Source organism: Neofelis nebulosa, chromosome 10 (assembly GCF_028018385.1).
Source record: "Neofelis nebulosa isolate mNeoNeb1 chromosome 10, mNeoNeb1.pri, whole genome shotgun sequence".
Classification (NCBI taxonomy): domain Eukaryota; kingdom Metazoa; phylum Chordata; class Mammalia; order Carnivora; family Felidae; genus Neofelis; species Neofelis nebulosa.
In genome coordinates, this window is record NC_080791.1 from 77,655,414 (window position 1) to 77,668,485 (window position 13,072).

At 36.0% G+C, this 13,072-nt stretch overlaps 1 protein-coding gene across 5 annotated transcripts in view; it reads left to right on the forward strand.

Moving 5' to 3' along the window:
- The window catches only part of ANO5 (anoctamin 5), a 95,776-nt gene that overhangs the window by 12,092 nt on the left and 70,612 nt on the right, over window positions 1–13,072 (forward strand). For 2 of the 5 annotated variants that reach the window (XM_058688466.1, XM_058688471.1), the window contains exons 2-4: window positions 478–524; window positions 3,562–3,612; window positions 12,581–12,622. In XM_058688466.1, the coding sequence (XP_058544449.1) occupies window positions 478–524; window positions 3,562–3,612; window positions 12,581–12,622 (140 nt within the window). The remainder of the gene's footprint in view (window positions 1–477; window positions 525–3,561; window positions 3,613–12,580; window positions 12,623–13,072) is intronic. The other 3 variants (XM_058688467.1, XM_058688468.1, XM_058688470.1) reach the window with 3 other exon arrangements.

Consider the following 13,072-nt stretch of genomic DNA (forward strand, 5'->3'; position numbering starts at 1 on the left):
GAGGAAAGTAATTTGGCCTATTTAGAACTGGTAGTGCCTGTTTGTTAGTGCTTTCCTTGCAGACAGTTTGGTTCAGTTCCAAGAAAACATGCTGACAGAATATTAAATCTCACACAGTGAGAACTAAGATGTAACCATGGATATCCCTCTTGGATGTCTTCCTCTCTGCAGTTTCATGGCTATGGATTAATAACTGCATTTGTCAGGGTTAATTTTATTTCTTAGTGGGGGAGATTATATCCTACGCATCAGTATTTGCTTTTCCCCTACATCATAGACAGTTTTTGGTGCTGACTTCCACTGGCAGCTATTTTGAACAACTTAGCTCCAGGAAGGGCATCTAAGACCTTCCCGTATTTTTTCTTTGAATTTTTGGTTTCATTTTAGAATTTCTATTTTCTCCTCATGCAGACTTTTAACTGGTTCTGATCAATTGGCCATTCTGACATGTTTTTTTTTCTTTCTTATTTAATTTAGAGAGAATATCCAATAGAGAAGCAGAATATATTTTCGGAATGAATGAGGTAAGTCAAATGTATATGTATTAGTTTCCTATAAGTCAGCACAAAAAATTGAGACAAGGTTAGGAATGTACTTTGTATGAATACTTCGGTCTTTGTACTTCAGTTATTTACTCATACTCTATCAACTTTATTTTGTCTTCTGATGTATTCATGTTTTTGGTAAAGAAAACAAATTCCAAGTTTCATGCAGATTTAATATTCTATCTTGCTAGGTATGATAAGGGAGCAAATAGAAGTATGAATTTGTTTTGAGGCTCCCTGTGAACAAACTCAGATATGCTGAGTCTTGCTGTGCAAGAGAATAGTATTGGGCTCAAAAGTTTGCTAGAGGATAATGCAGGGAGGATATGTGACAGTCTTTGATGTTACCATTACTAGTATGTGATGAGTACTTATTACTTCAAGTGACTCAACCCAACAAAATATATTAAATGAAATAATAAATAATAAAATTAAATACAACTTATAAAAATAAAAAAAATTCTCTTAACTAATGGCCTAATTTAGTAAAAGTTACTAAAATTTTAGATTTCTTGTATACAGAGAGTAAGCATTCTAAAGATATTTTGGATCAAATAATCTTTCTGGTAGGGCTCCAGGTGACACAACACTAGTCACGGAGGTAGATTTCCTTGAATCAGGTTACAGGTGACCAGCCGGATAGAAAAAAATTCTTTAAAATTAGTTTTTTAGGAATGACCGAAATTCCCACCCTGGGAAACACAACCCACCAGAATAGGTTGGCTAGCCCTAGCTGGCTGGATAGACTGGCTGGGTAAGCTGGTTGCTTAAGATTCCCAGAAGTTCTTGGATTCCTTTAAAACCTGTGACCAAAATGCTGAGAGAAATAGACTATGAGAACCAAGGGGGCAATGAAAATCATTTAGTCCAGTAATTTTTACAATGCAATTTGTAGACTGCCTGAATGACAATTATATTAAAAATTTCTTAAAAATGCAGACTCCTGGGCCCAACCTTACACACTTAATCGCATTGTTGGGGAATAAGGTTATGGAGTCATGATTTAAAAATAACACCCCAGGTGATTTTTATTGCTCCTAAAGTTTGAAACCCACTGTCATAACGCAGAATCTCCACAACTTGAGCCGCGAGATTATGACCTGAGCTGAAACCGGACACTTAACCAACTGAGCCACCTGGGTGTCCTTCCCTTTGCACATTTAAAAAGCAACGATATTGCTTCCATGCCTTCAACCTTGGATAGGTCTTCATTTGAAACAATTTTGCTTAAATTTTTAAGGCTTTACGTTTGGCTTGACACACTGAGAAATGTATTCAATTAACTTTAAGTTACAGTATTTTAAAAATACCATATGTTTTAATTTTTAGTTCTGATTCTATATAAACTTTACTTTTGTTGGAAAGCAACAAGTGAAAGGGGAATTGATTCAATTTTAGGAGAATTTATTTTTAAGAGAGAGAGAGAGAGAGAGAGAGAGAGAGAGAGAGACAGAGTGCAGGTGAGGGAGGGCAGAGAGAGAGGGCAGAGAGAGAGGGAGACACAGAATCTGAAGCAGGACCCAGGCTCTGAACTGTCCGCACAGAGCCTGATGGCGGGGCTCAAGCTCACAAACTGCAAGATCATGACCTGAGCCTGAGTCGGAAGCTTAACTGACTGAGCCGCTCAGGCGCCCAAAACTTTTTGAAGAAAAACATAGGAGAAAACCTTTGGAAAGTAGGTCTTAGTGAAGAGTTATTAGACATGACACAAAAGCATGATCCATAAAAGAAAAATTGATAAATTGGACTTTTTAAAATTTAAGAACTTTTGATCTATGAAAGATCCTGTTAAGAGGAGCAGACAAGCTATAGACCTGGAGAAAATATTTGCACATCCTATATCTGTGGCATTATAAAGAAACAGCAAGGGGAGCCTGGGTGGCTCAGTCAGCTGGACGTCCGACTTCAGCTCAGGTCATGATCTCACAGCTTGTGAGTTTGCGCCCCACGTTGGGTTCTGTGCCGACAGCTCAGAGCCTGGGTCCTGCTTTGGATTCTGTGTCTCCCTCTCTCTCTGCCCTCCTTCCCTCACCCCCCACCCCCCATTCATGCTCTGTCTCTCTCTCCTTCAAAAATAAATGAACATTAAAAGAAATTAAAAAAATAAACAGCAAAACCCAGTTATTTTTCAAAACTATGTCGATAGTACTTTATATCTCCTGTTTTTAGAACTGGTCTGCCCAACATCACCTGGGTATAAATGAGATGCTGTTTGTGATTTTCCAAGAGCCAGGTAAATGAATTCTCAGTCTAGACATGAGTTTCAGGTCATTTTTGCTGGCTACTGCCTCTCCAGGCCACCCTGCTCTACCAATCACTAGAGACTGCTGAGAAGTGATGGGGAGCGGTCTCAGGAGCACGTGCTGTGGTGTGCAATCTGTCATGGAACATGAGGATTTAAAATCCACCATATGCCAAGGGAGGCATCGCTATTGCTTTAATTACAGGTGTTTTGTGTGTCTTTATATCCATGCATGGCTTTTCTCTTGGGTTGTAAGTACAGATCCTTAGAAATTCTGGTGTTGCGTTTCCTAAAGTATTCACTTTAATAATTCCAAACAAATGCTGAAAGGCCTAAAATAGCCAATTGATTCTACCTTTCATTGTGGTCCTGTTCAGGGCTCCGTATCATTAAAACAGTGGTGTACCTTGTTATTTCTCTGTATGTAGTAGTTCTTAACCATTTCTTGCATCTCAGATTTTTTTTTTATGATTTGATAAAACTACCTCCAAAAGTTTCATTCTCTCTCAGGCTGTCTCTCTCCATACACACACGCACGCACACACACACACACACACACACACACACATGCAAGCACACGTGAGCATGAACACACATGCACATGTATACACATATATACCCACAGTTTTGCATTCACTTTCAAGTGTTTTATAAGTCCTCTGAATTGCAGGTTTAGTATTTGTATATTGAGAACCTATTTTTGTTGTTGAAAGTTATATGCTCCCCACTTGCATTATTATTAATGGCATTATATCTTCCCCATGGTACTGTTAGCAGTCCCTGAGCAGCAGAGAGACCAGCTTTCTCATCAGTGAAGAACCAGCGGTAAGCATCAATCGGTACTGTACTTTCTTGCATGGACACAAATGGGGTATTATTTTGTAGTCAAAGATGGAGATGCTCTGTTTCCCAGGTTACAGTTATTTTTCAGGTCCTCATATATGAAATTTGAGGGTCAATTACTTTGGAAAAAAACCAGTTTCTTATGGGGAAAAAAAGTAACATAAGACATATTAATGAGAATGACAAAGCATGGCCATTTGCTTGCATTTTAATTTCTCAGTCTTACAAATGAGGAAAAAATGAAGGGTCTGAGAGGTTTAATGACTTGATTAAAATTATCCATATGTTTAAGAGGCAGATCCTGGGCTAGAACTTGAGTTTCTGAATTCTAGTTCAGTATTCTCTCTTCATACCTCATTTCTTTTACCTGTAAGTACATGCCTAAGAATAATCATGAAGTATAGTTTATTTAAAAATCAAATTTGAATATCAACTAAGAGGTCAGTAAAGGGATTTAAAATTTTTCACTAATTTCTTAGCAAAAAAAAAAAAGATGCTGTTTGGGAACATGGGAAAATAGAGTTATATTCTTACGCTGACAATTTTAACATAGGTGATATTTTGCTTTTTGCTAGCATACTGATCTTTAATCTTTCAGAATGAAGGTTGTGGGCTGACCAATTGAAATAATTGAAACTTTGTTAGGTTTTCTTTTTTTTGATCATGTGAAACATATGATGTCAAAGTTTAAAACATTAAAAGGTGTCCTTTACTTTTCCGTGTGTGTGTGTGTGTGTGTGTGTGTGTGTGTGTGTGGTATGTGTATAAAGATACATGTGTAAATTTATATTCCTCCTGCTTGTTTACACTAAAGGCATCATACTATATGTACTGGTCTTTTCCTTGGTTTTCAGGATTTAAAAACATAACCCAGAGTTCATGCGATATTGTACATAGATTTTATTCCCATTCATTTGTATGTTGCATAATATATTCTGGGTGTTTAGCATGGTGTATTCATTCAGTCCCTTTATTGATGTATATTTGAGTTGTTTTTAATCTTTTGTTATTACAAATATTGTTATCATATATACCTAGGGAATCAGTCTAACAATATTTTGGCCACTGCTATCTTTATAGCTAGGATTTCAGTATTAAAGAATAAATACATATGTTATTTTGCCATAGATAGCCAAATTCCCCTCTGTTTTGCATTTCTAACAAGTGTAGGAGAATACCTATTTGCCTACAGCCTCATCAACAGCATGTTGTCTTGAGTTTAAATTTTTGCCCATCTGATAGTAAGATAGCTAGTGGCTGTTGGGAGCTCTTTCAGTTTGCCATGTATCTTCATAAGGTCCCAGTAATTCACTTTTGCTTTTAATTCCCTTGCCTTTGGGGATGTGCCGAGTAAGAGATTGCTACGGCTGAGGTCAGAGAGGTCTTTTCCTGCTTTCTCCTCTAAGGTTTTGATGGTTTCCTGTCTCACATTCAGGTCCTTTATCCATTTTGAGTTTATTTTTGTGAATGGTGTGAGAAAGTGGTCTAGTTTCAACCTTCTGCATGTTGCTGTCCAGTTCTCCCAGCACCATTTGTTAAAGAGACTGTCTTTTTTCCATTGGATGTTCTTTCCTGCTTTGTCAAAAATGAGTTGGCCATACGTTTGTGGGTCTAGTTCTGGGGTTTCTATTCGATTCCATTGGTCTATGTGTCTGTTTTTATGCCAATACCATGCTGTCTTGATGATGACAGCTTTGTAGTAGAGGCTAAAGTCTGGGATTGTGATGCCTCCTGCTTTGGTCTTCTTCTTCAAAATTACTTTGGCTATTCGGGGCCTTTTGTGGTTCCATATGAATTTTAGGATTGCTTGTTCTAGTTTCGAGAAGAATGCTGGTGCAATTTTGATTGGGATTGCATTGAATGTGTAGATAGCTTTGGGTAGTATTGACATTTTGACAATATGCCATGTATCTTAGTGTGGTTTAAATTTGTATTTCTCTCAATGAGTGAGATATTCACCTTTTCCTATGTTGGTGGTCATTTTAATTTATTTTTCTGGATAAATCTGTTTATTTATCGTATCTTTTTTCTTGTCAAACTGTTAGGTTTTTCTTCCTTTTGTTTTTTTGGAGATGTTTACATATTTATTGTTATCCCCTTGCCTGAGATATGAGTTGCAAATACTTTCCCAATTATGTCATATGCTAGTAATTAAAATTTGAGATTCCAAATGATTTTAAAGTGATTTATGATATTTCTTTTTTTATGATGACATTGTCTTTGGTTAAGCAATAAGTTGTTAAAATTAAACAGTAAGCTTCTTTTTTTTTTTTTTAAGTTTTATTTATTTTTGGGACAGAGAGAGACAGAGCATGAATGGGGGAGGGTCAGAGAGAGAAGGAGACACAGAATCTGAAACAGGCTCCAGGCTCCGAGCTGTCAGCACAGAGCCCGATGCGGGGCTCGAACTCACGGACCGCGAGATCATGACCTGAGCCAAAGTCGGCTGCTCAACCGACTGAACCACCCAGGCGCCCCAACTTCTTTCTTAAATCAACTTTTTATTTTAGCACTGCAAGGTGCTCTCAGCTCATTTTATACTTTCCCTGCATCAGTCCTGGAATCAACTATTTCTCCAGGGAAATTTTTCTTTTAATGTCACAGATATATCACAAAAGAACAATTTGTTTCAATCAGGGTCCTATTGGCCATTTTCAGAGTAGGATAGTTTGGGGAGAGCTTAATGAAAAACTTATAAATATGGGGTGCTGAAGAATCCTGCTACATATACATCTAGTAACCATGAGTCTGTTGTCATCTATAGAACTGAAGGAATAGAAAGAGAGCATCATGTATTGAAGACCTTGAGAGGCTCAATGACCTTCAGTGGAGGGATACAGCCTTCCTGAATCTGGCCTCCAGAAGGAAGTCACTCACTCTCTTCCTTCTCTCTAATCATATTTGGGAAACTAGAGGTCTGGGGAGCTCTTTCATATCTATACCAGCCATCCTCACAAGAAAAAGCCAGGTAGAGAGCTAAAGAGAGCATCTCCTGGGATGAACCAAAAATATCCAGCAGAGTACATGTTTTCTTTTACACTATTAATGATTCTATAAATATAGAAGACTTAACATAATTTTACATTTTACTTGAAATAAAGTGGTCAACAGTGGATTTGGTTGAGTGGCTAGCTAAGAGGCTAGCTGAATTGCTAGAAGATACTAGAAGGACCCTAAAGCCATTAAATAGGAAAATTCAGAAATTCAGAAAAATTGGAAAAGCCATGCCTAATAAAACTTGTCCCAAAGCAAATACCATCTGTGCTTGGGGGTATAATTTAATAAGTATTCAGAGTTTAATGAGGGATGGATGGAATTAGAAAGTCACACTAGGGGCATGCTTTAGAAACAGTATACATGCCATTCACAGGTTCTGAAGGGGTCTGGGTCTTTAACCTCAGGAATGATATTACAGATATTTAACAACTTATGTGGCACAGAAGCTACCTTTGAATAAATGGACCAGAACCAGTCAGTATAAATATGGCATAATATTTATAATTAGTCAATGTATATATTTAGATATGGTTACTCCAGGGCTCAGACATTTAATTTGCTCTCCTGGCTTTAAATACCATTGATACACTGTAAACTCTCAAATTTAAGTTTCTCAATAGACATCTCTCCTGAACTTAAGACTGAAATATCCAAGTGCTTTCCCATCATATGCACTTGGATATCAAAAGATGTTTCAAGATTACTGTGTCTGAAATGTAATTTTTTTCTTTCTCATAAAAAAAAAATCTCCCTGGTGAAGTGTTTCATATTCCAGCTCCACACAGTCCAACCTTCTAGTTGTTCAAGCCAAACACTTTTTAAAAAATTATTATCTTTATTTTTATACATTACATACAATGAAATGCACTATTTTAAGTGTATGGTTTGATGAGTTTTAACAAACCACAACAGTCAAGATACAGATTTCTATTACCTGCTGTTTCACCTCTGTTCTGGGCAACCAATGATTTGTTTTTTATTTGTTTCTAAGTAGTATGTGAATGGAATCAGACTCTATAGGCTATTTTGTGTCTGACTTCTTTTGTTTAGCATAATGTTGCTGAGATGCATCCAGAGCTTAAATGATACTGATATATTGAATCTTGTTGAACATATCTATAGTTTTTTTCTTTGATTTATTTTGTTTTATTGCTAAATAGTATTCCAATGTATGGATATGCCAAAATTTGTTTATCGATTCACCTGTTGATGGATATTTATGTTGTTTTCTGATTGGGGACCATTATAAGTAAAGCTGTTATGAACATACATGTAAGACATAATATAGTTTGAATAGATGTATATTTTAATTAATCTTGGTTAATTTGCTAAGAGTAAAATTTCTGGATCATATGAAAGTGTATGTATAACCTTATATGAGACGACTGAACTATTTTGGAGAGTGGTTCTACCATTTTTCTTTCCTACCAGTAATGTATGAGAGTTCTACCTCTCTCTACCCTCACTGGAACCCTCTCCACCCTCAAATTTAGTAATCTAATGGAAGGTAGTGGTATCTCGTGATTTCAATCCTCATTTCCCTGATAAATGATGACGTTACACATCCTTTCTTGGGCTTGTTGGCCATTCATATATCTTCTTCTGTAAACTATCTGTTCAAATCTTTGTGTATTTTTAAAAGTCAAGGTCTGAATGTGAGACCCTTGTCAGCTGTTTTCATTGCAAATATTTTCTCCCAGTCTGTGACTTTACTTTTCATTTACTTAAAAATATCTTAACATATTTTAAATTCTATTATGTTTGGTAAAAACTTCCAAAGTTTTTCTCAGAAAAACCCCCCAAAACTAAAAGCAAAACTAAAAACAAAGAAAATGACTAAATGAGAGTGAACAGTGACATTATTTATCCCATTACTGTAGAAGGGAGTGTCTACTCCTTAGTGAAACTGACTGAGAAATTCAGACATTGAAATTTTGATTTTTTCCTGGCCATGTAAGACTGTCATCTTTTGTCGTTTTTCCTAGTGTTCTCATAAATTGGATTCTCTTTCTATGTGCAAATATCCATTTTGTTAAATTTTTTGCTGCATAACTAGTCGTTTCTCTATGATTTCTATGTGCCTGGTCTTCAAGGAACAGTCTTAAAGCTTGGTGTTTCGCTGTACATCCTTAAGGTCCACTGCAGGTATTTACAAATATTTCTGTGTCTGATTAATCCATCTGCTACTTTAAACTAGAAAAATAGGAAAGTTTTACATGGCTGTTTTTGTTTATTTTGAAGCTATAGTTTAAACATAGGAATATGTAGACCACAGAGGCTGGGAATATGAAACGCACTCCAAGCAATCTTATCCAGATGTGGTTACGTATAACTGGGGATTTTCCAAATTAACTTCCATTTACTAAATTGAAACTTACATCTAGAATATTGAAATGCAATAGAAGCTCAACATTCATTGAAGATTGAGACAAACATATTTTTCAAGAAGGAGTATTTTAGCAGTGTCTTAAGAAATTGCTGGTAGTTGACTTTTATTGTTTTTATTATTTTATGGTTGCTGGCTTCAAGGTTGCACAGCACTTACTAGCAAGCCTTTTGTGTACTTAGCCAGTTGTATGTCTTTCGTACCTTTTGCTGATAATTAACAGGATCTACCTGATAACATTAAAGATATGAGTACACAGTATTTGGCACAAAGAAATCAAGATATGCTAGCTACTGCTTAATTGGTGTGGTTTTGTTTAAATTTAGGACTTCTGTAGGGTCCACTCAGTAAGTAAGTTTTACAGTTTGTAGATTGAGTATCTACATCCTTAACATCGAGGGTTAATGTAGTTTTTAATGTGAAATCGAAGTCTCAAGAGCAACTGGACTTTTTCTTGCTTAGAAATTCACAGCATTGAATGGCTTGTGGTATTACAACTCCATGAATTATATTGATTTTCATTCTCTTACAACATATATTCTAGAAATGTCTATGATATTGGATTCCCCCCCCCCCCCACACCCCACCCTGCTGTCTCACCAATGATCTAGTAGCTGAGACGGGAGCTGGAGCCAGCAATCTCAGAAGTGCTGCCCTCTCTAGCACACTAAGTAGTGTGCATATTGGTCAGTGGCTGGTCTGTTGATGATATTCAAAAATGGCCAAGGAGGAGTACAAGAAGAAAGAAATACATAAAGAGGACTACAGATGTGTGATACAAATTATGTATGATGAGAGGAAGATGCTATTGACACCCCCTACTATGTGGCATAATAATATAGGTGATCAACTCTCTTCCTAGAGAAAGGACTCTAAAGTGTCTTCTTACAAATAATTAAAAAAAAATTTTGATGTTTATTTAGTTTTGACAGAGAGAGACAGAGTATGAGCGGGGGAGGGGCAGAGAGAGAGGGAGACACAGAATCTGAAGCAGGCTCCAGGCTCTGAGCTGTCAGCACACAGCCTGACACGGGGCTCCAACTCACAGACCATGAGATCATGACCTGAGCCGAAGTTGGATGCTCAACTGACTGAACCACTCAGGCGCCCCAAAATTAGTTTACATTTAATGAATTGAAATTACATGGAGAAAACTGTTTTTATGAAAAGTTTATAATATATGAAAATTTATTTTAATATTGTAGTATTATGAAAAAGTCAAGAAAATGTCTATTAAAATTAATGATTTACTATACTAAAAAATTCAGTCAGTGCTTAGAGAAAACCAGAAATAAATACAGCAAATAGTTACTAAGATAACAAGGAAATAGCAATGATTATAAAAATACCTATTCATTACTTTCAGAGTTGCCCACATTTTATTTATGTTTATTTATTTATTTATTTATTTATTTATTTATTTATGTTATTTTTTTTAAATTTATTTTGAGAGAGAGAGAGAGAGAGAGTGCAAGAAGGGGCAAAGACAGTGAGAGAGAGAATCCCAAGCAGCCTCGGCACAATTAGTACCGAACCCAATGTGGGGCTTGAACTCATGAACTGTGAGACCATGACCTGAGCTAAAACTGAGTTGGCTGCTTAACTGACTGAGCCACCCAGGCACCCCAGGTGTTATCCATATTTTAATAAAAAGCAAACAATTTAGCACATGATGGAAATATTTAGTAAAGCTGTTCTATAATTTTAGTCGGTAGAGTGTTAATTTTATCTTTTTGTAATCAATCCTTTGGTGGTTTATTGATCTTTTAACATGTTTAAAAAATATTAAATATTGAGTCAGTATGTTTCACAACCAGCTGCTGGTGTTGATCCCATTGTTTTTTTTGTTTTTCAAATATTTTTTTAAAGTTTATTTATCGAGGAGGGGGAGGGACAGAGAAGAGAGAGATAATCAGTTCTGCATATTGTCAGCGCAGAGCCTAACGCAGGGCTCGGACTCACAAACTGGGAAATCATGACCTGAGCTGAAACCAAGAGTCAGACACTTAACCAACTGAACCACCCAGGCACCCTGATCCCATTGGCTTTTATACCATGAAGATATCATATGATTTTGGAAAGCTGCAAACTAACTTGATATTAGATGTATTGATTACAGAAGGCTTTTTAGCACTCATCTAAGTAACTTTTTAACCCTACACTCTTAATAGCTCTTGAATATATGGTATCTAGTTAATTCATGACCCTGTGGCCAACTTATTCTTTAGGCACAGTAAGCACAGTGCCTTCTAGGACCCAGGATACTTTTTGAAGCCCATGGAAATGTTTTAATTTTAATTTCTTTTAAAATCAAAATTAAAGAAACAAAAAAAAAAACCCACCCCATAAGTATAATAGTGTGTGTGTGTGTGAATATATATATTCATTTATTTCTTTTTAAATTGATAAATACAATTTAATGGAGAAAGGAGCACACAGAAAGCAAATAGGCCAGACAGAACCCATGAAACTCATAATGTGGACCTTCTTGGCCCCTTAGTGTATAACTCTTTCCTTTCCCTTAATGATTCTGTAATGAACTGAGGAAAAACATCTGAGAATAACAGTAACTTGTGGACCTCATGAAAGATTCCAAGAAAATCAAAATGCTAAGATGAAAAATTTCAGCCCAGGAGAAAAATACAGTGTAAAATATACTTTAGCAGCGACCAACATCCATCTTGTGTCTGTTTGCTCTAAGCAACAGCAGTATTAACTCGTCTATGCAGAGTAGGTTCTCAGGTAATGGAGCAGGGATTTTTCATCCAGTAGTCACCGCTGCTTAGGGCTCTAGCTTATTTTATGAAAACAACAGGTTCAGCAAAACTTTCCATGACAGGAAGTAAAACTTTTAATTGATAATTTTATTAGGTTATTTATCATTTCATTATAGTATAAAATACACACAGTACTTGCCTTTTTGTGGCATTATTTGGTTTTCTTTCAAATATTATTGATTTTCCCAGATGTTTTTCGTTACTTGCCTTGGTGTCTTAAAAATAATGGTCACCGTAACTGAAGATTGAAGACAGCTTAGCATTTAACTGAATGAGCTCCCCTTTCCTTCCCCCAGTATTTTGGGAGGCTGTGAAATATTGTCTGCTATTAGGTGAACCTTCTATACCATACAGTATAATTGTAGTAATTTTAGTAGTAATTTTCTTCTCCTGATATATATGGGCATACTTAACTGATTACATATTTTACTTTACATTTCCCTTTTTCTCATGTTTTCCTTCATTATTTTTTTCTCTCTCCTTTCTGCCTCAATTCAGTTCCACTTAACGTTACGGTATAAAGAACTTAGGGAAATTTACTTTGAAGTCTCTTTTATTCCCCTTTCCTTTATTCTTCATTATTTTCTTCCTATGTTCGTTCTTCTTTCCTTCTTGCCAGCCTCTCTCACCCTGCAACTGTAAATATCACACACACACACACACACACACACACACACACACACACACCTGAGTAATCATACTGAAGATTTGTGTCTTTGTGTGTATGTTTTTTGGAAATCTTTTCTTTACTCTGGCAGGATTTGCTAACTTTCTGTTGATTGTTTCACAGTCTGCAAAGCGATTCAATTTGTTCCTGAAGCGACGTCTTTTGGTAAAAAAGCGCTGAATGCTGCTGCTTACGCTTTGGATGGCTGCAGTAGTAGCCCCAGTCCTTTTTATTCCAGTGTATACTATTGATTTGTGGGGACTTTGTCACTGATTCCCAGTCTCCAGGCAATTGAGATTTTAGAATGGTGATTCTTAATTCTGTTTGGATCTGATTAAAGCTGTAGATGCTCTTTCTAAAAAATGTATATGTGTGTCTATCTATATACATATAATTTATATATATTATATATATTTGCTGTGTATACATATATATATTACATATATGTAATGTATATATTTGATATATAATATATTTTTTATATTTGCATATAAACACACATATATATTGCATACATATACACACATATACAGACAATTTACCTACAGTTTTAGAATTTATGAACTCCTAGTGGGAATCCTGGACTATGAACCTCAGAATAACTACCTCATTCAA